The following is a 23,704-nucleotide window of genomic DNA, read 5'->3' on the forward strand; positions in this document are numbered from 1 at the left end:
AAAACCATTTAAATAAATAAATATGCAATAGAAAACATATCAAAATTATGCAAATAATCACAATTGAAAATTAAGCTTTAACACACAAATTTAATCTGTCTACCATAATCAAAACCGCATCATATCAAATGCAAACGATATACTTAATATCTCAAAAATATATATCAATTGTAATAACAACTCAGGAAACCATGGTTAGTATCACCTACTGATAGGCTCATTCCATTTTAACTTCGGGATACAAGAGTTTCAATGTATTCGCCCCACTGATTGAGTCACCCCTATTAACCCCTAGAATATCAAGATTCGTCCCATTTATACTCCGTAATACCATAATTTTTAGATTTCTATTTTTATAATCATATGTTAGTATTCATCTACAAACCAACCAATATAAAGTATGATTCCTGTCAAATGACTCAAATGATAGCTTTCAAGCCCATCATCTAGCATATAATTTTATAAAGCCTTCAAATATAGTTTTATAATCTAACATAAGTTTCATCCTAAAAAATGACCAATTGACATTAGACACCAATAGAGATCTATAAGTGTCACCATATTCCACCAGCATAACGGTAATTTTTCCTCCTCAAAACCGAGTAAATATCATTAGAGATCATGTTATTTGGTATAGGGATGTCACGGAATATACTTAGTTACAAGCTTTGTCTTTCAGCACTCAAGTAATCAGGAATTCCATAGATAACCTGAATTTATTTCTATAATCACTAGAGGAATACCTTGTCCTTGCTTGGAAGCAGTGCATTTACTTAATATATTGGAGTTCAAGAGTTATCATGTAAGACCTTCAACCACTTCTCTCAATTAACTTGCACAGAGCTTATGCACATAATATCAAATCTAAGCTGCATTTGTCTACTTCTTGATTTGAACCTAAAGAATTTTCTTTTTATATCAACATCTTTATTCTGACATATATTGTGAGTCAACAGTTCCTTGTACAATATTCTTTTTCCTCTTCATTTCTGTAAGTTCACCTGTTCTGCATCTTCTCTTTCTTGAAAGGAAAAAATGTTGGGTTGCGCTTCTTCATCGCCTTTCAGATGTGCATCACCAATGATGCCAATATTGAAGAATCATGAGAAAATTCAGCTTCTATCATTTCATGGCCTTGCAACACTATATAAGTTTGGAAACATAATCTATGGTGTTTCAATCCAAAAAATTCAGACCCCACAGACAGTATCCAAATATTCTCTTTCCGAACCAAAATATTATATTTCCAAGTATCAAACGTGGCTGCTCATTATATGATTATGCTTGTTGTCGGTGTTGGGCGGGATTTATCCACCTCCATGTGCATCGCAATGTCCTGTAGACATTCATATATCAACTCAGTCTGAGGATGTGAGTCATCTTCAACAAAGAAGTGGTGGATCTTTTTGTCTATTTCAATCCAGCTACAACCCGGATTCTTCTTCAATCCTCTCTCTCGTATCATTGCTCGTACCTTGCGAACATTGTCCCATCTCCCAGCAGAAGCATATAAGTTTGCCAGTATTACATATGTAGAGTGATCATCTGGATCCATTCGAATGAGCAACCTGGCGATTTCCTCTCCCACTTCCAGGTTCTTACACAAACTGCAAGCTGCCAGCAGTGAACCCAATAACCCAGCATCCAGTTTGTTACCAGGTATGTTTCTAAAGATGTTGTAAGCCTCTTGCAATTTTCCTGATCGTCCAAGAAGGTCTATGAGGCAGGAATAATGTTCTATACCAGGTTTAATTCCATATTCAGATGACATTTGGTTGAATAAATAATGCCCTTCGTTAACCAATCCTACATGGCTACAAGCAGAGATTACTGCAAGAAATGTGACACGATCTGGTTTCACACCTGACTGCTGCAATTTGTGGAAAAGCTCCAATGCTTCAGAGGCCTGACCGTGGGAGCCATAAGCCATGATCATGGAAGTCCACGATATAACATCCTTGACTGCTAACCTGTCAAAAATGTCTCTGGCCTCTGCTACCGCACCACATTTAGCATACATGTCAAAAAGCGCACACATGACAATCTCATTAGATTCCAAGCCATTTTCACTTATTTGCTTGTGAATCTCTCTGCCTTGCTCTAGAGCTGTCAACTGAGCACAAGAAGATAAGCTGCAGGTATATGTAATAGCATCTGGCCTCACCCCATGAGTTCTCATATCATGGAAAACATCGAGAGCTCTAGAATAATTGCCCACTGTCACATACCCAGAAATCATCACATTCCATGAAACTACCCTTCCCTTAGGCATTGTCATAAAGACATTTTCCGCATATCTAATGTTCCCACCTTTAAAATAAATATCAATTAGCGAGCTGGAGATAAATATATCAACCTTAATACTGTGTCTTAGTACATATCCATGTATGAATTTTCCATGCTGTAGATCAGATATTCTAGCGCAAGCCACCAACAAGTTGCATATAGTTGTGGAAGTGGCACCGATTCCTTCTGCATTCATCCTCGAGAAAAGCTTCAAAGATGCATCGCTATCACCTTTCAAAGAATACCCACCAATCATTGAGTTCCAAGAAACAACACTCTTTGCTTTGGTCTGTTCAAAGACCTCTCTAGCACTCTCCAAGCACCCACATTTTCCATACATGTCCACAATAGCAGAGCTAACAAATGAATCCAACTCAGACCCAGTTCGGATTAACTCCTCATGTATCCTCTTTCCCATCGCCAAGTCCCCAACCCGAGCACAAGCAGAGAACACAGTTGTGAACGTCACTGAATCCGGCTTAAACCCACAACCTTTCATTGTATTAAACAATTCCAGAACTTTCAAAGCCTGCCCAGTTTGGTAATAACAAGAAATAACAGTGTTCCACGACGGAACATCCTTTTCAGGCATTTCATCAAACACTCTAACCGCAGGATCCAAGCAATCACATTTCGCATACATGGTGACCAAAGCGCTCGAGACAACGACATCCGACACAAACCCAGATTTCACCAGATGGGTATGAATCATCTCCCCTTCCCTGACGCTACCTAACAACCCGCATGCCTTGAGAACACTTGGGTATGTGTAGTCATCCGGTTTGGGGTGGCGGGAGAGCACGAGCTTGCCGAAGAGAAGAAGGGCATCTTGGTACATCTGGTTCTTTGCGTATGCAGCGAGGAGGCCATTCCACAAGGAGATATCAGACGGGTTTGGGAGGGACTCGAAGACGAGGCGAGCGGAGTCGAAGGAGCCGAAGGAGATGTAGAAGTTGATGAGGCATTTGGAGAGGTGGGTGTCGGTGACGAAGCCTAAAGAGATAGACTTGGAGTGGAGAAGCTTCCCTCGAGCTAAGGATTTCGTGGCAATGCAAGCTCTTAGAAGAGCTGCGACCTTTCGAACGTCCATTAGAGTCGATCATATTTCGCCGCCATTGCAGCAACAATAGGCTTTTTTGCATTTAAACCCTTTAAACCTCGTAAATTGCTTAGATTAACTACAAAAATAAACATATATGGTTTTTTTTTCTATTAAATTTTTTTAACTCATATTTATGAAAAAGTATATAATATATACATGTAGAAAAATCTCAAAGGCAACTCATATGATGTTCTAGCATTCACTAACAAAAAGCAAAGAAAGCACCATTAAAATAAATCATCCTAAAAGTAACTAAGCACTATACATATATATATATTTTAAACTTAACTACTTAACCCATTACAATAGTTAGTCAACTTTTAATAGGGATATAAAAAGATTTAATCATCCGCACACAAATACAATATAATTTGATAGTAGTAAGGATAATTTCGTAATTTACTTGATCATTTGTAATGCTAGTTTGGATGAAAATTTTAATAGATGGAATGGTGCTTAGAGTATACGAGTGTTAAGTTTAAATCGGATGTAAAATATAATTTATACTATATAAAATTGTACGTGAGATACTGTGGATTGATCCAAGTTTAGTATCTAATCACAGTTCTTTTCTTGTACACTTTTCTACTTCCAGTTGGTTGGAATTTCCTGTTTGGTGTTTCAAGTCTTGTATCTAAATTTACGCTGGAAGTCGTTTGATCTCCAGCTGGCTTTAAGAAGGAGCCGGCGCTGGGCGGCGCACCCAATGTATCCTAACGCCGATCTCTGAGCCCAACGAGACGAGAGCACGAAATCTAAAGCGGTGGAGGTCGAGCTAGGGTTTCGGTCTCATCTATCTCTTCTCCTTCTCCTTCTCTTCCGTAGATCTGATCGATCGATCTCGATCTCGGAGATGGCGGCTCTCCAGTTTCTGGAATCGCAGCGGGAGTCGCGACCGGAGCTCGCGGATTGGTACAATGCCCTTGGCGATCTCTACCAGAGGAAGCTGTGGCACCAGCTAACCCTTAAGCTCGACCAGTTCGTCGCCCTCGCCGTCGTTCAGGTCTCTTGTCCTTTTCGCCTTTCTTTATTTCGGCTTTTGGCCTAACTTCGATTGGTGAGAGAGATCTTAGTGTAGGGAAGTAAAGATTGTAGCTCTGAATGCTGTCCGTTCATATTTCGTTATAAGTAGGAGAGAATTACTCCATTTAGTCCTTCCTTCCCCGATTCAGGGCGCCATTGGAAACACGATACATAGGAAAGGAAAGGAAAGGAAAGGAAAGGAGGACTTATAGTATGAAACTACTGCTATTTACGAGTTGAAGAACAAATGGAACGTTTGATATATAAATAGATGTAAAAGGAAAATATGGGAGAATTGGGACATGAAATTGAAGTTACTATGGATGTGGGGACATCTCAGTTCTTTGAGCGGTTTATCTAACTCCTTTGGATGTGGCCAGTGGCCTTCGCCTGGTTTTCTTTGTTTATCCATATAAGGATAGTACTTTGTTGTTATAGGTTTTCAGACTAGCTATGTCAATTCAAGTAATATTTCGCTTATTTTGAGGATGTTACAAGTTTAACTTCTTGCTTTTTTATAACATTATGGGGCTATATTTGCTAGAAATTTTATACTGTTTATAGGATTGTTATATCTGGTATCCTGCTACCTGTATCATGGCTTTAGTCTGATATTATACATGAAATAATTTAATCAAAGTTTAGATTGTGCAAAGTTGGTTGTCGGAGGTTCTGATCTAGGAAAGCTTGGAATAAAACAGATCTCTCAGGTTCCTGCCGAAAGTTCTATGAAAATGTTCAAGAAGGATGCGAATTCAGTAAATGAGGTTCCTGGGGTTTGAAGGATATTGGGTCATAAAAGGGAGGTGATAAATATGGAGATGAACTGTCACTGATGTAAGAATGAGGAAGGTACATTGGAAGACAGAAACAAGAGAAGGGATAGAAGCAAGTAAAGGGAAAGGGTAGCTGAAGAGAGGGATTGAATGGAGACGACTTTTTTCAGTTTCTTTTCTAACTTGGAAGGTTTGTTTCAAAATCAACTTTTGTTATAGGAGACTTCCTTCTGAACACCGAGGCAGTCCCATTAGAATGCCTAGACAATCCGCTGCCTAGCATCTAGTACCTCTATATATAATGGGTTGTGATACAAGATGTTGTAATACACTAGAACTATGCGACATGCTTCATAAGTTAATCAGAAACTACCTTAATATTACAAGAGTTTGCAATCAACTTACATGCTGTCGGATTTATTCCTTTGATCTTCTTCAAAAGTTGAATAGGTGTATCCTTTACTTTTTGTGGTAGTTAGTGCACTTCTGGAAATGATCCAATCTAGGATATCAAGTTATTCAAAACTTTTTTAAGCTTTCTGCTATGTTAGATTGAGATAGTTGCAGATTCTTTTAATAGTAGAAGTAATTTGATTCTTTCATTGTAATTTTGCCTCTCTTCCTTGGCTCTTTCTTTCTTTCTTGTTAACTATGTTTCAAATGTGCCTGATCTAACTAATATTCTTTCTTTTCAGGCGGGCGATGCTCTCATACAGCTATATAATAACTTCATCTCTGACTTTGAGACAAAGATCAATCTTCTGAAACTTGCTCATTTCACAGTAGTAGTTTCACGACAATATTCAGAAAAAGATGTTGCAATTAGCTATCTTGAGGGGGTAATTGCGAAGCTGCGTGACACTCAGGATATGCGAATTGAGGAACCTATTCTATATGTGAAGATGCAAATAGCAACACTGAATCTTGAAAAGATAAATCAAAAGGAGTGCAAGAAATTTTTGGATGAGGGAAAAAGTACTTTAGATAGCATGACTGATGTTGATCCTTCTGTTCATGCTAGCTATTACTGGGTATCTTCACAGTATCATAAATCACGTCAAGAATTTGCCGAGTTTTACAAGAGTGCTCTTCTTTATTTGGCATATACAACCGTTGACTCACTTTCAGAATCATTCAAGCTGGTATGGTTGCTATTTGTGCTGCAATTTTATCTTCGAAAAGAAGAAATGGATAATTTTAATGCATTCTTCATTGCAATGTTGATTGCAAACTCTTACTAGTATTTCAGATGTTGTTCATGTCCTGTTGCAAGTTCTGTATTAATTGCTCGGATATTTATACTATTTACTTCTGATGACTTAGCCTGTTTTCCCTTCTTTTTTATAATAATGCTTGATCATTGCTTTTGATTCCTGATTTCACTAATTCCTAGCTGATATTCTCTTGTTCTAGGACTTGGCATTTGACCTTTCCCTTGCGGCTTTGTTGGGTGACAACATTTATAACTTTGGGGAATTATTAGCCCATCCTATTGTAAGTGAAAGTTATCCAGAAAAACTTTCTTTTTTTTTTCCTTTCGATTTAATATGTAGCCTTTTGTGCTTATATTTCTATGGGTACCTTTATCAGTTGACAGGGCTAGCTGACATTTGATTATATCAGGACAAGTACCATGAATCTTGTTACGACACTTCATCTTAGTATTTTTTTATTTCTTCATGGGAAAATAATTAATTTACTACTGTGTTGCCTCATCCACCGTTCTGAGAAAATGTTTACTAGTAGGAAATCCTTTATCACGTCTCTTTCTCATATCTCTTTTTTATTGGACATATTTGTTTATTCCCATGCTGGGCATTTTCTGGAAGTGTCTCCTGCATAGACTGTGAGGGCTTTTATCTAGTTCTATTCTTTACCTACTTTTTCTATGAAGAATATTTGACATGCATTACACTATAGGAGTATCAGGGGGTTTGCTAAACCAAAGTCTGATCTGTGGTGAGGACATTTTGTCATCTTGGAGTTGGCCCAAGTACCAGAGAGCATTTCTGTAGTGTTGTCAAGTGTTTTAAGGAAGCTATAATTTTGACCAAGACTTAGATTAGTCAATTTATAGTTGCAAAATGTTTGATTGACTAAGCATTTGCCCATTCTTTGGCTACATAAATAACCCTATTACAGTATCTCTTGTGCTTTTTCTCTAATGTGGACCTACTGGTTCCTGATGATAGAGGGGGAGTCCTGATGATTTATCACCCTCCCATTCATATTTATATATATATATAGAGTCAAAGATCATCATTTTCTCTGTAAGTCCTAATATATCATTGTCATCCAAGTGTCCAACCATTGTATACAAGTTCTATTGCAGATGTCTTATCTGTTTTTCAGTTTGAGAGTTGCTGCTAGTACTGGTAGGGTGGAATTGGAGCAATTTATATTTACCATTGACTAATTTTATGTGTAGAAGGATCATTTCCTATATAAATGTTCAATCTTTTTATTGGTATCTTGTAGATCAATAGTCTTCTTGGAACCAAGGTGGAGTGGATTTACCATATTCTTCAGGCATTTAACGCTGGTAATCTAGTTCAGTACCAAGAAATATGCCGCCTCCACACTGCTGATTTGAATGCACAGCCTGCATTAGTTCAAAATGAGAGGAAACTACTTGAAAAGATTAACATTCTATGCTTAATGGAAATAATCTTTTGGTAAGAACTCTAAGAAGCATATTTAATTATATAAAATATTTCGTATGTTGGATAAATTATTTGTTTCTTGGACCCTTCTCTAAATGCATCAATATGGGTACTGTTTATTTATTTAGTCTGACATTTAAAATTCTTGTCGCTTTGCAGTCGGCCATCTGAAGATCGGACTATTCCGTTGAGTATTATATCAGAACAAACTAAGCTTTCCATTGAAGATGTGGAGTATCTTCTTATGAAAAGCCTCTCTGTAAGTTTATCATCTTTTCACATTCAATAATTTGCCATTGTTAGAATATTAGAAATATAAAATCAATATTCTCTAATAGCTTGAGCTTTTAGAGTAGTTAGTGAGTGGGTATTAGTGACTTACATGGTTTTAGTTTTCAAATCCTTCTAGGTCTATCTATCCATTTAAAATATAAAATTTCTACTCATTTAAGTCAAACTCATTTCTTGGGCTGATCAAAATGTCTCAATCCAAAAATGAGGTGGAGTGTAGAATATAAAAAAAATATAAAAGTTATTGGTCTTTAACAACTTAAGCTTTTAAAGTAGTCAGCTAGTTGGCGGTAATTATTTCACAATTCCTGTTAGCTTTTGCAATTTATTCCTTGATTCTCAACTTTTTAGGTTTTTTTCTCATTAGCTGACAAAGATTAATGTTTTTCGACATTGAGCATCTTTTTGGAACCCATGATTCATCTTGCAATTACTTTTAGGTCTCTCTTATATTATAGTAGCTATTGGAAGATTGACACTGGTTCATATTTGTTATTTTGTTCTTCAAAGTGCAAGGTTCTTATATTTATTTGTTGTTTATTGTTGGCATTGTTTTTCAAATGTTCAGGATGTCAATTTCATCTCAACATCTGTTATCTAATAGTTTTGTTTATTATCCTGAACCTATGACTATGGTACATCAAGCTAGTCATTCTCTAACCTTTGCCTGTTACTTACATAACAAAATATTTTAAGTTATATCTTAGAAGTTTGTTGTTTCATAATTCCATTTAAGTCCTAAAGATTGAGGCGAACTATCACATAAGGTCGTCATTTGAGAATTTCTGTTGAGGCTACAACCGCATATGTGCTGCTTTTGCCAGACACACATTTCCTTGGAACCGGAACACTTTTTAGTTCAAAAATCTCTTACCCGTTTGATCCAAAACTTGGATCCTTTTCATGTTGGTTCTTTGCATAGACTAAGCAGTAGTTCTAGTGATGGCCTTTATTTTCTTTCTCTTGGCCAATTCAACAATTATAAAGCAACATCCAAGCATTTACATTGCTATATTGATAAGTGAAAATTGTTGAGGCAGTTGAAAAGGTTTGGCAGCAACAACAGACCTGAGGAAATGACAGGAATATTGACTAACCCATACTATTCAAGGTTCAGTGGTAACTTGTTGGCCTATGGTGTGGAAAGAGGATTAGTACTGTGTCTGGAAAAATTATTCCAGCGTATTCTATGTTGAGAAATTCTGTGATAGTTATATTTCCTAATAAGTATTGTACTTCTATAACCATTGTGATTCGTGGACTTTATGCTATTCTTATTGTTGTTACCATGATAATAATTTCAATGCCATCTTCCACAGGTTCATCTTATTGAAGGTATAATTGACCAAGTGGAAGGTACAGTTTACGTGTCATGGGTACAACCTAGGGTACTGGGAATATCACAAATCAAATCCTTGCGCGATCGCCTAGATACTTGGGTTGGGAAAGTGCGTGCAGCACTATTGTCAGTCGAAGCAGAGACACCTGATTTGGTGGCTTCCTAATGTGTTTGCTAGATCCTGTCTACAAACATTCTTGTAACAGTTTCTGCGTATAACAGATCAGAAAAGAAAATCGCTGCAGCGCCCTACTTGGGGTCCATTATGTGCTTAGATGATCACTTCTTAAAGCTGACTGAGGTCTATATTTTTTTTTAAAAATTCTTAGCATGTTGGAACTCATGATACGCATACATACAAGAAACAGAGGACCCCAATGTTTCTTGTGGTCAAGATCATTTATTCAAGAAATTGCTGCCCATTTCTGGCAGTGCTGTTGTTCATCATTGCAGCGCTGCCCTCTTGTTATTCAAGTTCTCAGGCATATGCATATAGTGAGGAAATTGCTGTTGTTTCTCTTTTGTTTGAATTAGGTGCTCCATGAGGATTCGTTCTCATAATATCGTTTTAATAGATTATGCAGCTAGGGTTGAGTAACATTATCAATTTGCTTTTGCTGCTACATGAAGGGTCGCCTAGAAATTTAAATTATTTTTAGTGTGCTGACCCTCAGAACTAAGTTTGAGCCGAAGAGTTCTTCCATGCCAAGGTTCTTAGGTGAAAGCTATGCAGTTCCATCCATCAACAGCTCAAGAGTACTGCATGATATGATCATCTTATTTATTAAATGAGGAAAAAAAATCTTGCATTTGAATCCTATGCAGCTTATCAATCAATAATTGTTCATCCTGATAAAATGAAGAAAAAGAACACACACAAAAAGAAGGTGTTACAGACCTTGTGGTGCATAAATACTTGGTACCGTCAAGAGTACCAGCATGGCTGCACATCATGCATCATACTAGAAGAGAAAGGGCTTCTTCTCACCAATTATGTATTCTATAATCCCTCCTTGCTTTGATGTAGTGTTCCACAAGTGGGCTAATGGGATTTGGCATCTGGCTTAGGCTGGCCTCGAGTAGCAGTGTTCCAGTAAATATTATCCACACAACGTAGGCCCCAAATTTGCTGACCCACCCAAAGGGAATCAGAGATGAGTAACCTCACCATGCCAAGTGTAGACTTCCATCTTTAGAGCTCAAACCACTCCAATAGAGGCTGTAGAGCTATCCTCAGATCTCCCAGTACATCCATGTAAGTATGCTGGGCCCCATGTTATCTCTCTCTCCCTGGCACCTTATCCCTCACTTGCAAGAATTCTAGGCCTATTGTATCCTTTCCTTTTCCTTTTTGCTCCCCTCCCCTAGGTGTTTGTGGATGCAACTCATGGATGGTATTCAAACCACAACACAATTCTTAAGAGCATTATAGGCCACAAGAAAATTGAGACTAGTTCAACTCCACAAATCTGAGAGAGAGAGAGAGAGAGAGACAGACAGACAGGGAGAGCAACTAAATTCATTCCTTACCTCTACCTAGATTTTTGATGTCGAAATGGCAAGTCTTTGCAGTAAACTACTAATGGTGATCGGTGGCAACTCCTCGAATCGCCATTTTGCTGAAAGATGAAGCTTTGTCAAGAGAAACAGATCTTGCCTGTGGAACTGCTTGAAGTGAGAAGGCCACCTGCCAAATACCCTTCATTCAGAATCCAGAAGCTTTGTAAGTGGTATTCGGTGTTCACCATATCAATTCTTCAATTGCCCTTCCTTTTCAGCTTTCTGCCCATTAGATCAGTGCAGTCAACAATCCCATCTCACTAAAAGAGTGACAGTACTGAAACTTTGAGCTCATGCCATGGGTTTCTGTTCCAATTCCTCTTGCATCATTTGTCCACTGACTGCTTTAAAAATGCTTGAAAGCCTTTTCTCGGCAAATGAGCACTTTTAACCATCAAGAGAACTCTTCTGTGTGAAGGTAATGATATAATGGTAAGAGGTTTGGCCTTCCATCCAATCCAGCAATTCATGGCATCACCAAGCAAGCCCATTGAGACCCTTGAAGAGAGACCAAGAGGGCAGCCTTCATGGCTCCCCTCCCTGCATCAAGTCAAATCTATCGAAGAATTCAAGAAGATCCACGCGCAGTACATTAAGCTTGGATTAGACCACAATCCTCGACAAGCCGGAGATCTCCTTCTAGCTTGCGCACTCTCCGACTGGGGCAGCATGGACTATGCCTTAACGATCTTCCTGTCGCTCGATGAGCCCGGGACGTTCGACTTCAACACTTTGATCAGAGGTTATGTCAAGGACTGTGACCCAGAGTCAGCAGTCATCCTATACAAAGAGATGCAGAAGAGCAATGTCACACCAGACAACTTCACATTTCCTTTTGCTCTCAAGGCTTGTGCTCAGCTGTCAGATATCCAAGAAGGAATGCAGATCCACGGGCACGCCACAAAGTTTGGATTTGAATGTGATGTCATAGTCCAGAACAGTCTGATCAACATGTATGGTAAATGCTGGGAGATTGAATTAGCTTGCAAAGTGTTTGAACAAATGGGTTGCAGCAGGACTGTTGCTTCTTGGAGTGCCCTTGTTGCAGCTCACACTAGAATGGGTCTCTGGGACGAGTGTCTGTATCTGTTTGCGAGGATGGTTGCTGAAGGTCTGAGGGCCGATGAGAGCTCAATGGTCAGCGCTCTATCCTCATGTGCGCATTTGGGTGCTTATGATCTTGGCAGAAGAATACATTGTTCACTGCTGCGGAATACTACTAGCCTCAATGTGATCATGCAGACTTCCTTGATAGATATGTATGCAAAATGCGGTTGCCTGGAGAAAGCAGTTGCAATCTTTGACAGGATACCTGAGAAGAGCACCTGGGCATACAGTGCAATGATCTCAGGTCTTGCAATTCATGGGGAAGGCAAAAGGGCTTTGCAAGTTTTCTCAGACATGCTCAATGAAGGCCACAGACCTGACGAAGCCATTTATGTGGGAGTCTTGAGTGCCTGCAGCCATGCTGGGATGCTCAAAGAGGGCCTGCATTACTTTGACAAAATGAGACTTGAACATCAAATAATGCCCACTTCTCAGCATTATGGATGTATGGTAGACCTCATGGGTCGCGCTGGGAAGTTGGAAGAAGCACACAAGCTTATCGGGAGCATGCCAATTGGACCAACCACTGCAGCCTGGCGCAGCCTGCTGAGTGCCTGCAAGGTTCATGGAAACTTGGAGCTTGCAGAAATTGCCAGTAGAAATCTGGTACAGTTAAATGCTCATAACAGTGGTGACTACATAATATTATCAAACATGTATGCAAAAGCTAAAAGATGGGATGATGTAGCAAGAACAAGAACAGAGATAGTAGACAGAGGGCTATCACAGGTTCCAGGGTTCAGCAGGGTGGAGGTGAAGGGCCAGATGCATACATTTGTTTCACAGGACATGTCACACCCGCAGAGTGACAAAATCTATGAGATGCTCTACCAGATGGAATGGCAGCTTAGGTTTGAGGGATATACCCCAGATACATCCCAGGTGTTGCTCGATGTTGATGAGGAAGAGAAGAAGCGCATGCTCAGAGGACACAGCCAGAAGCTGGCTATAGCTTTTGCTCTTCTAAATACAAGCCAAGGGAGTCCAATTAGAATAATCACCAACTTGCGCATGAGTGAAGAATGTCATAGTTACGCCATGTTGATTTCAAGAATTTTCGAACAGAATATTATCGTTCGGGACCGCAACCGCTTCCACTGTTTCAGGCAAGGGTCATGCACTTGTGGAGATCACTGGTGAATGTAACGGTGGTAGAGAAGAAATTTGTAGTGTAAAGAGCATTTTATGTGTATGCATCATTATTTCTACACCTTTTTCTCTGAGTAATGGCCTCACAAGTTGATAGGATAAAACTTTCAAGATGTAATGATAACCTGAAATACAGCAAATGAAATAAAGGTGCAGAGAAGTTGTACAGCAACGAAAGATCAGATTTTTCTTGTACATTCAGCAACCCAAATCTTATTCAGTAACTATATTGCTCTGTATCAGCAGCAAACTCTCAGCAGCGAGGACTTCCGGTCACCAAAAAGAAAAAGAAAAATTGCAGTTAAATTAAAAATAAAAGGCTGGAATCAGATTGGTGCCTTGCTCGAACAAGCTCCAGTGAACAGAAAAGAAATGGAATTATCAAACAGACTTATCCTTTACTCATGAAGATTTTATTATTCAGTGAGAATATCTTTCAAAACAAGCACTTATTCATAAACTTGTGCAAGGGGCATGTGTGTTCATGCAGGTGTCCATCAGTGAGAGAGTGCTGATCGAGATTCTTGAGTAGACTAAATCACCCCCAGATGCTGATATCAGAAAAGAGCAAGGAAACATTTTATGCTCTTTATAATGTCTGCAAACAGGTCACTGATGCAGGAGAAATGATCTGTTACATTGAAGATGCAGGAATTTTTTTTTTATCAGTTTCTACAACCGACTATTAGATTTTTTATCCAAGTTACATACCTCTGGATAATGATGTGAAACCTCGACAAAAATAAAAACCAGACAGGAAAGGGTTCCGTTGAATACATAGTTCACTTTTCTGATAGATGTATCTATTTAGTCTATTTAGACTGTAAGAAGCTTCACAGTATCTTGTAACAATGGAAAGTGTCATGAGAGAGATCTAGTAGCAAAGTTAAAGTAATTTATGACAATAAATTGTCGAATACTTTCTCTATAGCTTCTAGGCCACACATTGCTACTGGATTTAAGATTGGAAATGGAAGAGGTGATCAAACTTTCTGAAAATGATACTTGTCTTCGTTAGCATTTTAACATTATTTTGCCTTCTTCAAACCAAAAGGTGTGAATAGCTTCAACTTAAGCAGAAAGGGTAGAGTTTTGAATTGGGCTCAGTCTCTTATTTCAGTTCAAGCAGGCTTAGCAAATTTAACAAACTGAACTATATATTTCTGCAAAACCAGTAGCCGATTCAGTACATTCATTCAGAATTAGTGACAAAATAAGCATCATGATTTACCTTTATTTCCCAATTCAAATAATCAGAGAAGTTCTAAGGAATTAACAACAAAAAACATTTACTCCTCAAAGGGTATCAAGATCTATACCAACTCTAGTAACAAATTACCTGTCATGAAAGCACAGGTTCTTCTGTGGCCTACTTCAGAACAACATAACCATGAAATTCTTTTTAGAGAATGAATGAAGAAAATGTGAATCTAGATAAAATTGAGTCAAGGAAGTGAGAATGAACCACCAATATCTGAGGAATTTGCTGAGGGTGGCTTGATAGCAACCCAAAGAAGTGATATGGTGATAGCAATGAGCCCTGACCAGACATAAACAATGGTCGGCGTCCTCCCTCTCCTACCCATCAGACCTTTTGCAAATGGATAGAGGTGAGCCAACACCCAGAAGCTAAAAAACACTCCACCAAGCAGCTTGCTCCACTGAGGGATCACACTATAAATCGTGCGGCTAAACCCGACGGCGATGGCAACTAGATTGATCATGATGATGGTGAGCGGTGGTATCATTAGCGACGTCCATTTGACAGCATAAAGGTCTGCGAACTCGTCTTCGACATCATCACCGCCCGATTTCGAGGTGAGTGTGAATGAGATCTCTATGCCTGCAATCACCTTTAATAGACCCTGCAGCACTGCAGCAAGGTGAGCACTTGTGCCACCAATGAGCCAGAATTGTTCATTGCGCCACCACTCCTCCAATTCAATTCCAGACCACTTGACCTCAAGTATGGCCAACATGCAAAGAGTTAACGTGATAATAAGCAGGTACGTGAGAAATGTCACGTTAAGTGTCTTGACTATGAATTGCCCTGAGAAGAGCGAGAGCGCAGGCAGGAAGCAGTACACAATGAGGAACACAGACGTGAATGGATAAATGCCTACATTGAGGTATGCAATCCTTTGCAGGACCTTCATCTTTGAGCTTGCAAGAAAGGCATTGTTCCGAGAAAAGAATATCTCAACGGAGCCCGTCGCCCACCGGAGGACCTGGTGGAGCCGATCAGTGAGGTTGATTGGTGCTGTGCCGCGGAATGCATCACGTTTGGTCACGCAGTAGACCGACTTCCAGCCCCTGTTGTGCATCCGGTATCCAGTGACGACATCCTCAGTGACCGAACCGTAGATCCAACCGACGCGTTGGCCCCATTCGGTCTTTTCTTCGTACCAACATGATATGACACTGATTGCTTCTGCAACTATGGATGCATCAAGTACTTCCCGGGGAATGGTCAGGGCACCCGGCGGCCGCCCGTTCTTGACCGAGGGGTGATCAGCAAGTGGTCGGCCTTGGAACTCCGCCACCGGGATCGAGTCAATAAGAAAGGTTGAATTCCCAAATTTCTTCGGAAATGTTGCAAGGTTCATCTCTTCTTCATCCAAGTCTGCCATGCGAAGAGCCTGAGTCTCCTCGGAGTTGACCGAAGCAGCGGTAGCCCTGCGTTTACGTGGAAGGCAGCAGCTGCAAAACCCAGGATGGTGCTCCTTGGAGCGAGGAGGATCGAAACCGTAGAGAGCTACACGCCGGAAGAGGCAACCAGTACCAACATACACCGGACCTTGCAGGCCATCGAGTGCACGCATGTTGACGTCAAAGAAGACGGTGTTGTGGTTCGCATAACGATCAGAGGGATCGATACCTTCAAATCTTTGGGGGAATTGGACGTAGCAAAGGCGATCGCCGCCGCGATCCATCATGAAGCACATTCCCTCCCTTATGGCTTGGGAGTTGTAGATATAGTGGTCGCAGTCAAGGTTGAGGATGAAGGGGCCGTTTGACATTATTGCTGAAGCTCGGACAAGGGCGTTCATGGCACCGGCCTTCTTGTTATGGTCATAACCAGAGCGCTTCTCACGGGATACGTAAACCAACATTGGCAAACGTATGTCAACATCCTTGAAGTCAATGGGTGTTCTCTCATTGCTGTTCCCACACATAAGAGCGTCACTGGGAGGCTTCAGCATCACCTGAGATAGAAAGCGTACAAAATTTTCCACCATTTGCTTTTGGTTAGTCTCTCATGCATAACTCCGGTGGATAATCTAGAGAAAATGTCATCTAATTCACAGTTCTGGACTATGATATCTTGTTAAGTTTGATTCCAGAATTTTGCGTATGAGTGAGATAAAGGATGAGTTGGCCATGGAGTTCATAATTTAGATATAGAGCAATGTCAAGAGATGACCTGTATGATTCCAGCATGATCACCACGAGAATGATCTGGTGACGGGTTAAACCAAGTGCCAGGCCAGTGAGTGCCATCAGCCATCCAGGTCGCTTTTGGGATCTTGACCGGCTCCGTCGGCCCATCACTGGCCTTCTCTCTCTGTTGATTCATTGCCTGAATCTCCTCGCGAGCATGATACGCGTCGGAACGACGACGGATGGAATCCGGCAGGCCATTAACTCTGACCTTAAATTCATCATACTCACGCTTAATCCGTCTCCGGTCCTTAACAAAATCGGCTTTCACCTTGTTCTTGTAAGGATCTCTTCTCAAATTGAAGTAGCTATCAGGATTTCTTGGCTCAATGTTATGCTTCCTGCAGAATGGCACCCATAACTTCGCAAAGTTAGCTGCTTCAGCCATTGCCTCGAATGTCAAAAGTGCACCCCCATCATCCGAGACATAGCAGGCAAGTTTCTCAACAGGGTAGTCAGTTGCAAGGATCGAAAGAATTGTATTTGCTGTGACAAGCACGGGTTCTTTCTCTGGATCAGCCGTGGAAACAAAAACATCAACGCCGGGGAGATCAGATCTTCCTGTAGGATTGTTAGGTCTGGGTGTTTCAAACTTCTCTTTCAGAACTGCGAGGTCTGTGGCGCGGTTGACAGGGTTGAGTTTCGGGAGCTGGTCCAGAATCCAAGAGAAAGCGAACCAGAGCTCGCAGATTATAGACATCGCCCAGAGCCATACCGCATCTTCGTTCTTGTGCGTGATTCTCCACGTGAGAAACAGGGCTAGGGCGATCATGCGAATGAGCACCAGGAGCCTGATGTGAGGCAAATAAAGTTATATGTTGGAATTAGAATGGATACAAATAGAGAACTTAATGGATGCATGCACGCATGCATACTGCGTACCTATATGGACTTATGACCGCCGCCGGGATCCTCAGTTTCCTCGTCAGCGGCCTCCATGGCTTACTCATCAGCTCCTTGGGATACCCATTGTCTCCGCCGCCATCATCTTCGTCACCGTTCTCATCGGGCCATATGGCATTGCCATACCCATAAGTCCCTTTAGTCTCGAAGAGCCACCGGGTGTGATCAAAATCCCCGGTCTGCGACCGACTCATCGTCGGCTGCTTCATCAAAGACATTCCCGTCTCTGCCTTCCCTGACCGAGACCGCGCCGGCAACGAGAGCGGCCCACCACTGTTCGAATTAGCCACCACCTCCTCCCACTCTGTGGTCTTATACGGCTCCTTGCAACCCGGGCAGGCCCCGCCGCTGCCCTTCACCGCGTCGGCGAAGCAATCGGTGCAAATCTTGAATTCACAGTCACAAGGGAGGATGGGATCTCCACGCTGGTTAAGGACGACCTTCGAGTCGCAGCCTTGGACGGAGCATGTAGGCGCCTTTGATCCGGCATGCTCACCGGAATCGAACACCTATTAGTATTCAAGAAACAAGCAATTAATGATGAGTTCGTGTAGAGGCCCAAATTTATCTATATATATAATCTTAAGATTTTGTAGAAAAGATGGTGAGTTCGCATGCGCCACCTTGTCCATGAGGTGGGAGTGGGTGGCGTTGTTGAAGCCGCCGGTGAAGAGGGAGTTTGAGGAGATGGGCGGGCCGTCCATGGGTTGGTTGTCGGGGGTCATAGGGAGGTGGACTTGGTAGTCCTGGTAGTCAACGCTGCTCACCTCGCTGTCGAGGTCGTCGGGGCGGGAGAAGCTAACGAACCGACCGGAGTCGGTGCGGCGGCCGAAGACCACCGTTGGGCCCGACGGCACCGGGGGAGGCTTCCCACCGCCCATCGATCGATTCGTCTTGAGGATGCCTTTGGACGCCATGGAAGTGTTCGCTTGTTGGTTTCTATAAGATAGTAATATGTGATATATCACTTAAAAATCAAATCTTTCTCCAAAAATTGGTAAAGATGGTGCACCTCAGGGATCAGGGAGAGGAATCGCGAAGTAAGTATTCTTCAATAGAGCATTCTTCTCGAAAATACTGTGGATTTTTGTACGAGATGCGAGAGAGTTATGGAAGAAGAAGAAGAAGCCATCTTCAGATCCTTCATTAGCTCAGAGGAATAGGAAAGAGACGATCGAATGGACTCCTCGTAAGACGCCAAGGAGAGACGAAGCAGAGGGAAGAGGAGGAAAATATATTAATGCCTCGACCTCGATTGCTAAAATTCCATTATACCAACCAAAGTTCTTCGAATAATTCCTAAGAAGGAATTAGGGGGATTAAAAAAAAGGCCACAAACGCATTAGTACTGTCACGATATGAATCGGTCGACGGTTGACCCTTGCAGCGGGAATTAGTCGTGCTCTCAACTCTTTGCACGAAGAAGAGATCGTTGGGATCACGACGAAGGATGACATGCAGAGTGGGGTCCACGACTGGAGTTGCAGTTCTAACATTAGATTGGATGTTTTCACTTTCAAATATTTCGATCTAAAAGTCAACCCAAACATCCATCCTCAAAGCCAAACACATTGTGAACACACACACATAAACATAAAACCACGTTCAAGGCCGGATCACGATTGCATAACTTCCACGCTGTCTTCTTTCAGATGTTGAGTCGGAACAATAATTGTAGATCATTGCATTGAGATTAATGGCCTCGTAATAACTATTTTAGCCTGAGAACAATTTAGTCCCACATCGAGAGATTGGAGAGGCGCGGGAAGGAGATGCGGCTTTAAAGTGAGAGCTTCAGGGCCTTGGAAAAGCATACCTTTCTCGGCCTTTTGGCTAAGATCAAGTGTAGTATCTGTTCTTATCAGTTTAATATCTGATACGTGGGCCATCGGTCCACCACGATATTAAATTAATTTCTTTTGGGGGAGGGCCCACTCCACGTCAGCTTGCTGGCGGGGCCCTCGAGCGTCGCCCATGCGTTGCACTACTACACGGGCCTGGCGCACCCCCCTTCCAATTCTAATAACAAATATTGCTAAGTTATGCTTTCGACTAATAAGAATGCAAGTAGTAACTCTTTATTAGGTCAAAACAACTGTAGCACATCAATTGTGTAGCTTTCAAATTGCTCTAGCCTATTATCTCGTCCCAATTCCAATCAATTAACCTAGACCACCACCAAGATCATAGTTCAGACAACCAGAGAGCATCGGCATATTCCAGCGGCAACAAGAAGAAGAATCCGACAATCTTCAAAGGGCATTTGACGGCGATGTAACCTGTACAATTGGCTGCTAGAAGGTTTTCACCTTACAAAAGAAGAAGAATGAATGGTATCTTAAGTAAGCCATTACCTTAATGTCTGTATCAGTAACAGATAACAGAACAAGGCGACGGATTTAGTAACCAAATAGAGTTTCAAAAGAAGTTTGTATAACATTCCTGGAAAATGTAGGAAAGGATGTTAGAATTCCTCAAGGCATGACTACATAGAGGCCCCCCAACCCTGTTGGGAACGAGGAGTTGAAAGATAAATGCAAAAGTACAGCGTGCAATAATGATAGTAATATTAGTTGAGCGGGATATCTTACTATTACCCAGAGGACTGCATAAAATCCAAGAGCAGCATTGTCAGAAGCAGAAAATGTAAGGCAACTGGAAATTGCAAACACTAATTCTGCAGCAGAAATAAATCTCGTATTCCTGATGGCTAGCCTTTCTATGTTATCAAATCCTACGACAGTGGGATGATGGCGGCAGAGAAGTTGCAGCCGAATGTGTTGCCTTTTGACCTGAAATATAAGTAATATAGTGAAACGCAAATCTCACTATTTTGAATAACCATAACTGAAGGTAAGCATTTCCTGAATCCAAAAGTGAGATAGTTCACAATTTTGTTTAGTTGTGTCCAAGTATAATTAAGGAATTGCCATCATTCCTTTTGAATATAAATAACATTGGTAATTATCAGCTCCTTTCTGACTAACAAGAGGATGAATTAGCATGGTTAGGGCGGTTTTCTCCACTCCATCTGTGTTGCGGTCTATGGTACAAAGAACATCTTCACTATGTGTACAATTGCCTCATAAAGGGACCACCTTTACTCATAGATATGAAGTATACATATGTAAACTTTTTTGGAGATTGCCAACAGAGACATTCAAGGATACTTGAACATTTGGTATGGGTAAGTGATGTGAATGCACTAAATTCAATGATAATTTATCTTAGTGATGATCAATATCATTAATAGATCACCAAGCATCATGTGATTTAAGCAATGACAGAAGGCTCAAAATTTGTCAGTCATTCCTTTGTAAAATTAAATGAATTTATTTATCAAAGATATTGACGAATACTCATGAACCAAACATCTTTCTTTTATAAAGCAAATCAATTTCAATTCTTCAATGATTCACATGAATTCTGTCTCATGTCAAGTTGAAAATTTAGCTATAGCAACTTGAGGAAAATGGAATAGGTGAAGATAAAACTGCTCAAGTTTGGCAACTGTTAACATCTTCTGACAGCTTTCAGAAAAATAGTACAAAGTATAAAGTACGAGTCTTGATGTGGAGAAGATAAAAGCACCATCACAAAAATCAATCAGGAAAAGCCAGAAATAATAGTCCAACAAAGCTTTAAAAACATGATTAAGTCAATTACCTGAAGGCATCTTGTTGCCCAGCATTGTGGCAGAAGAATGTACATCTGTGATTCTGTCATTTGCATAATATATGTCCCCATTTTGGTTACTCATCTCACTATGTATAAGATTTAAATTCATATGATTGAACGACTGAATAAATGGCCGTCCAAATTGGTTTGAAAAGTTTTTCTGGGAATAATATGAATGGCTGTAACCAGCATGAGTATCATGAGATGAAAGGTTGTTCTCAAAGGTTTGCTGAAAACAATGTGAATTGCCATAACCAGCATGCATATGATGATCTGTGGAGAGGCTACTCTCACCATGTGAAGAAGCTTGAAACATCTGCTCTGTTCTGTAATCAAACAAAAAGGTGAACTAGTAAAGTTAAAGAGCAAATAATTTTTAATATATCAGTCCAAATTTCTTCTGCCAAAATACAGTGAATAGCTTAACAAAATAGATAAATGAGACGCTAATTAGTGCAGCAGGTTCATTTCTCTGTGCACTATGATTTTCAGAAGAGACTGTATAGAAATTATTCTGAGGCTCATCTTTAAGGTTTTGTTGCATATCAAATAGATTTACAGTTTACATTATTATGTTGAATATTTCTAACATTCAGAATCTCAAATTCATAGAACTAAGTTATGATATTAATAGATAATCGATGCTTGTACGCAAATTTGATATAAGAAACATAAATGTATGCATTCATGTAGATACTGTATTACAAGGTTCATCCAAGAGGTAGTGAAATCAGTAGTGATAAATGCGACTACATGTAGATGAGCCCTTCTAAGATTTGTAAGGAGGAAAAACTGAGAAACTTACTAGTGGCGGTAAAAAGGAAATAGCATGTAGTGATCCTATAAACGGACTTAGTCATTCACTGTATGCAGCCTGCAGCAAAAAGCTCAGTATACATGTTTATCAAAGAGAATTGTGTACTTGAAGCATTCAAATGCCAAGCAAGAAAGAAAAGAAAGCAAGACAAAAACTTTGCCATATAAAAAAGTTAAAATCACTTAATCTTCATAGTGAGTCCAATCAAAGTTTGCAGTATTATCTTTTCTTTAACTTCTGAGGTATGCCTCCAGTCAATCACATCAATGATTTCAACATTCGAAGCACAATGAAATCCAGCTGACATAAGAACCAGATGAGGCCAAAAACCCATATTGATAACGAAGCGGAAAACAGCCTCTTATTATAAGGATTAAGCAGCAATGGCCAATATGGAACTTTTCATACTCAAGTCAAAATAATTTAAGCAAAAACATACATTCATATTCAGTACTAAGTGAATCTTTGGTTAGATATTCTGAATCAGCACCAACAGAAAAGATAAGTACACACAGCAATACTTGGAAGTCTAGGTCACTATGGAAAGAGAAATAATCAATGTGTTAACAGTTAAACATCATTCAGTTGCCAAGAGGAACTTATCATTGAGAAGTGTGCACATTGCATGAAAAGCTGGCCTCAAGTGAAATTGGTCATACCTTGGATTTGATGATACATAATTCAAGGTTGTACAAATATATCTGTTATTCTGAAGTCTGCCAGCTCTGTTTGTCGGAATTGCAGCATCCGTTGTGTTGTTTAGGCGAATGCCACCACTAAACTCGGAGGATAGGAAGAAGTCTTCTGAATTATCTTTTTGCAAAAGAGTCTCGTCACTACGAAGAGAAAATCTCATTAAGATGTTATACCTTGGATATTGATTGCAATATTCCAAATAGAGAAACTTTCGAAGAGATGACAAAAATCCAATCATAGCAATAAATATATATATACACACACACACACACATATACATAAACCACGTTCAAGGCCGGATCACGATTGCATAACTTCCACGCTGTCTTCTTTCAGATGTTGAGTCGGAACAATAATTGTAGATCATTGCATTGAGATTAATGACCTCATAATAACTATTTTAGCCTGAGAACAATTTAGTCCCACATCGAGAGATTGGAGAGACGCGGGAAGGAGATGCGGCTTTAAAGTGAGAGCTTCGGGACCTTGGAAAAGCATACCTTTCTCGGCCTTTTGGCTAAGATCAAGTGTAGTATCTGTTCTTATCAGTTTAATATCTGATACGTGGGCCATCGGCCCACCACGATATTAAATTAATTTCTTTTGGGGGAGGGTCCACTCCACGTCAGCTTGCTGGCGGGGCCCTCGAGCGTCGCCCATGCGTTGCACTACTGCACGGGCCTGGCGCACCCCCCTTCCAATTCTAATAACAAAAATTTCCGTGCCTTCTAGATTGTGACGTGTTCTGTTCTCTGAAATATGTAATATAAACTCAATACCTCATTAGGTTTATGATTATTAGACTTAATGTCTCGTTTTCTATACTAACAACGAAAGTGAATAGAGATGGCCTTAATTTCTCTCATAGAACCA

The 23,704-nt window shown here is 40.4% G+C and overlaps 5 protein-coding genes and 2 non-coding genes across 7 annotated transcripts; 4 read left to right on the plus strand and 3 right to left on the minus strand.

Moving 5' to 3' along the window:
• Positions 1 to 457: 457 nt before the first annotated feature.
• LOC140781073 (pentatricopeptide repeat-containing protein At5g27110) lies at positions 458 to 3,431 on the minus strand. Its single transcript, XM_073126858.1, has one exon. It carries the CDS (start codon positions 3,374 to 3,376, stop codon positions 1,271 to 1,273), a length of 2,106 nt encoding a protein of 701 aa, XP_072982959.1. The 5' UTR covers positions 3,377 to 3,431; the 3' UTR covers positions 458 to 1,270.
• Positions 3,432 to 3,999: 568 nt separating this feature from the next.
• Positions 4,000 to 9,892, plus strand: LOC140782064 (26S proteasome non-ATPase regulatory subunit 13 homolog B-like). Its single transcript, XM_073128421.1, has 6 exons — positions 4,000 to 4,391; positions 5,883 to 6,329; positions 6,601 to 6,681; positions 7,666 to 7,862; positions 8,010 to 8,109; positions 9,461 to 9,892. The coding sequence occupies exons 1-6, from the start codon at positions 4,242 to 4,244 to the stop codon at positions 9,644 to 9,646; spliced, it is 1,161 nt and encodes a 386-aa protein (XP_072984522.1). The 5' UTR covers positions 4,000 to 4,241; the 3' UTR covers positions 9,647 to 9,892.
• A 925-nt stretch (positions 9,893 to 10,817) lies between these two features.
• On the plus strand, positions 10,818 to 13,473 carry LOC140782063 (pentatricopeptide repeat-containing protein At1g31920). The gene has a single exon (XM_073128420.1). It carries the CDS (start codon positions 11,470 to 11,472, stop codon positions 13,285 to 13,287), a length of 1,818 nt encoding a protein of 605 aa, XP_072984521.1. The 5' UTR covers positions 10,818 to 11,469; the 3' UTR covers positions 13,288 to 13,473.
• A 1,214-nt stretch (positions 13,474 to 14,687) lies between these two features.
• On the minus strand, positions 14,688 to 18,557 carry LOC140781958 (cellulose synthase-like protein D1). The gene is made up of 4 exons (XM_073128273.1): positions 18,264 to 18,557; positions 17,620 to 18,149; positions 16,721 to 17,528; positions 14,688 to 16,502 (listed from the first exon to the last, which is right to left on the minus strand). The coding sequence occupies exons 1-4, from the start codon at positions 18,555 to 18,557 to the stop codon at positions 14,742 to 14,744; spliced, it is 3,393 nt and encodes a 1,130-aa protein (XP_072984374.1). The 3' UTR covers positions 14,688 to 14,741.
• An 895-nt stretch (positions 18,558 to 19,452) lies between these two features.
• Positions 19,453 to 19,651, plus strand: LOC140783103 (U2 spliceosomal RNA). Its single transcript, XR_012108056.1, has one exon. It is a non-coding gene; the product is annotated as a U2 spliceosomal RNA (small nuclear RNA).
• A 42-nt stretch (positions 19,652 to 19,693) lies between these two features.
• Positions 19,694 to 23,404, minus strand: LOC140781959 (uncharacterized). The gene is made up of 6 exons (XM_073128274.1): positions 23,217 to 23,404; positions 22,795 to 22,971; positions 21,307 to 21,644; positions 20,232 to 20,432; positions 19,995 to 20,082; positions 19,694 to 19,919 (listed from the first exon to the last, which is right to left on the minus strand). Exons 1-4 carry the CDS (start codon positions 23,402 to 23,404, stop codon positions 20,368 to 20,370), a joined length of 768 nt encoding a protein of 255 aa, XP_072984375.1. The 3' UTR covers positions 19,694 to 19,919; positions 19,995 to 20,082; positions 20,232 to 20,367.
• Positions 23,328 to 23,526, plus strand: LOC140783100 (U2 spliceosomal RNA). The gene has a single exon (XR_012108053.1). It is a non-coding gene; the product is annotated as a U2 spliceosomal RNA (small nuclear RNA).
• Positions 23,527 to 23,704: the final 178 nt, after the last annotated feature.

Source organism: Typha latifolia, chromosome 2 (assembly GCF_019914945.1).
Source record: "Typha latifolia isolate L0001 chromosome 2, TyphaL0001v2, whole genome shotgun sequence".
Taxonomy (NCBI): domain Eukaryota; kingdom Viridiplantae; phylum Streptophyta; class Magnoliopsida; order Poales; family Typhaceae; genus Typha; species Typha latifolia.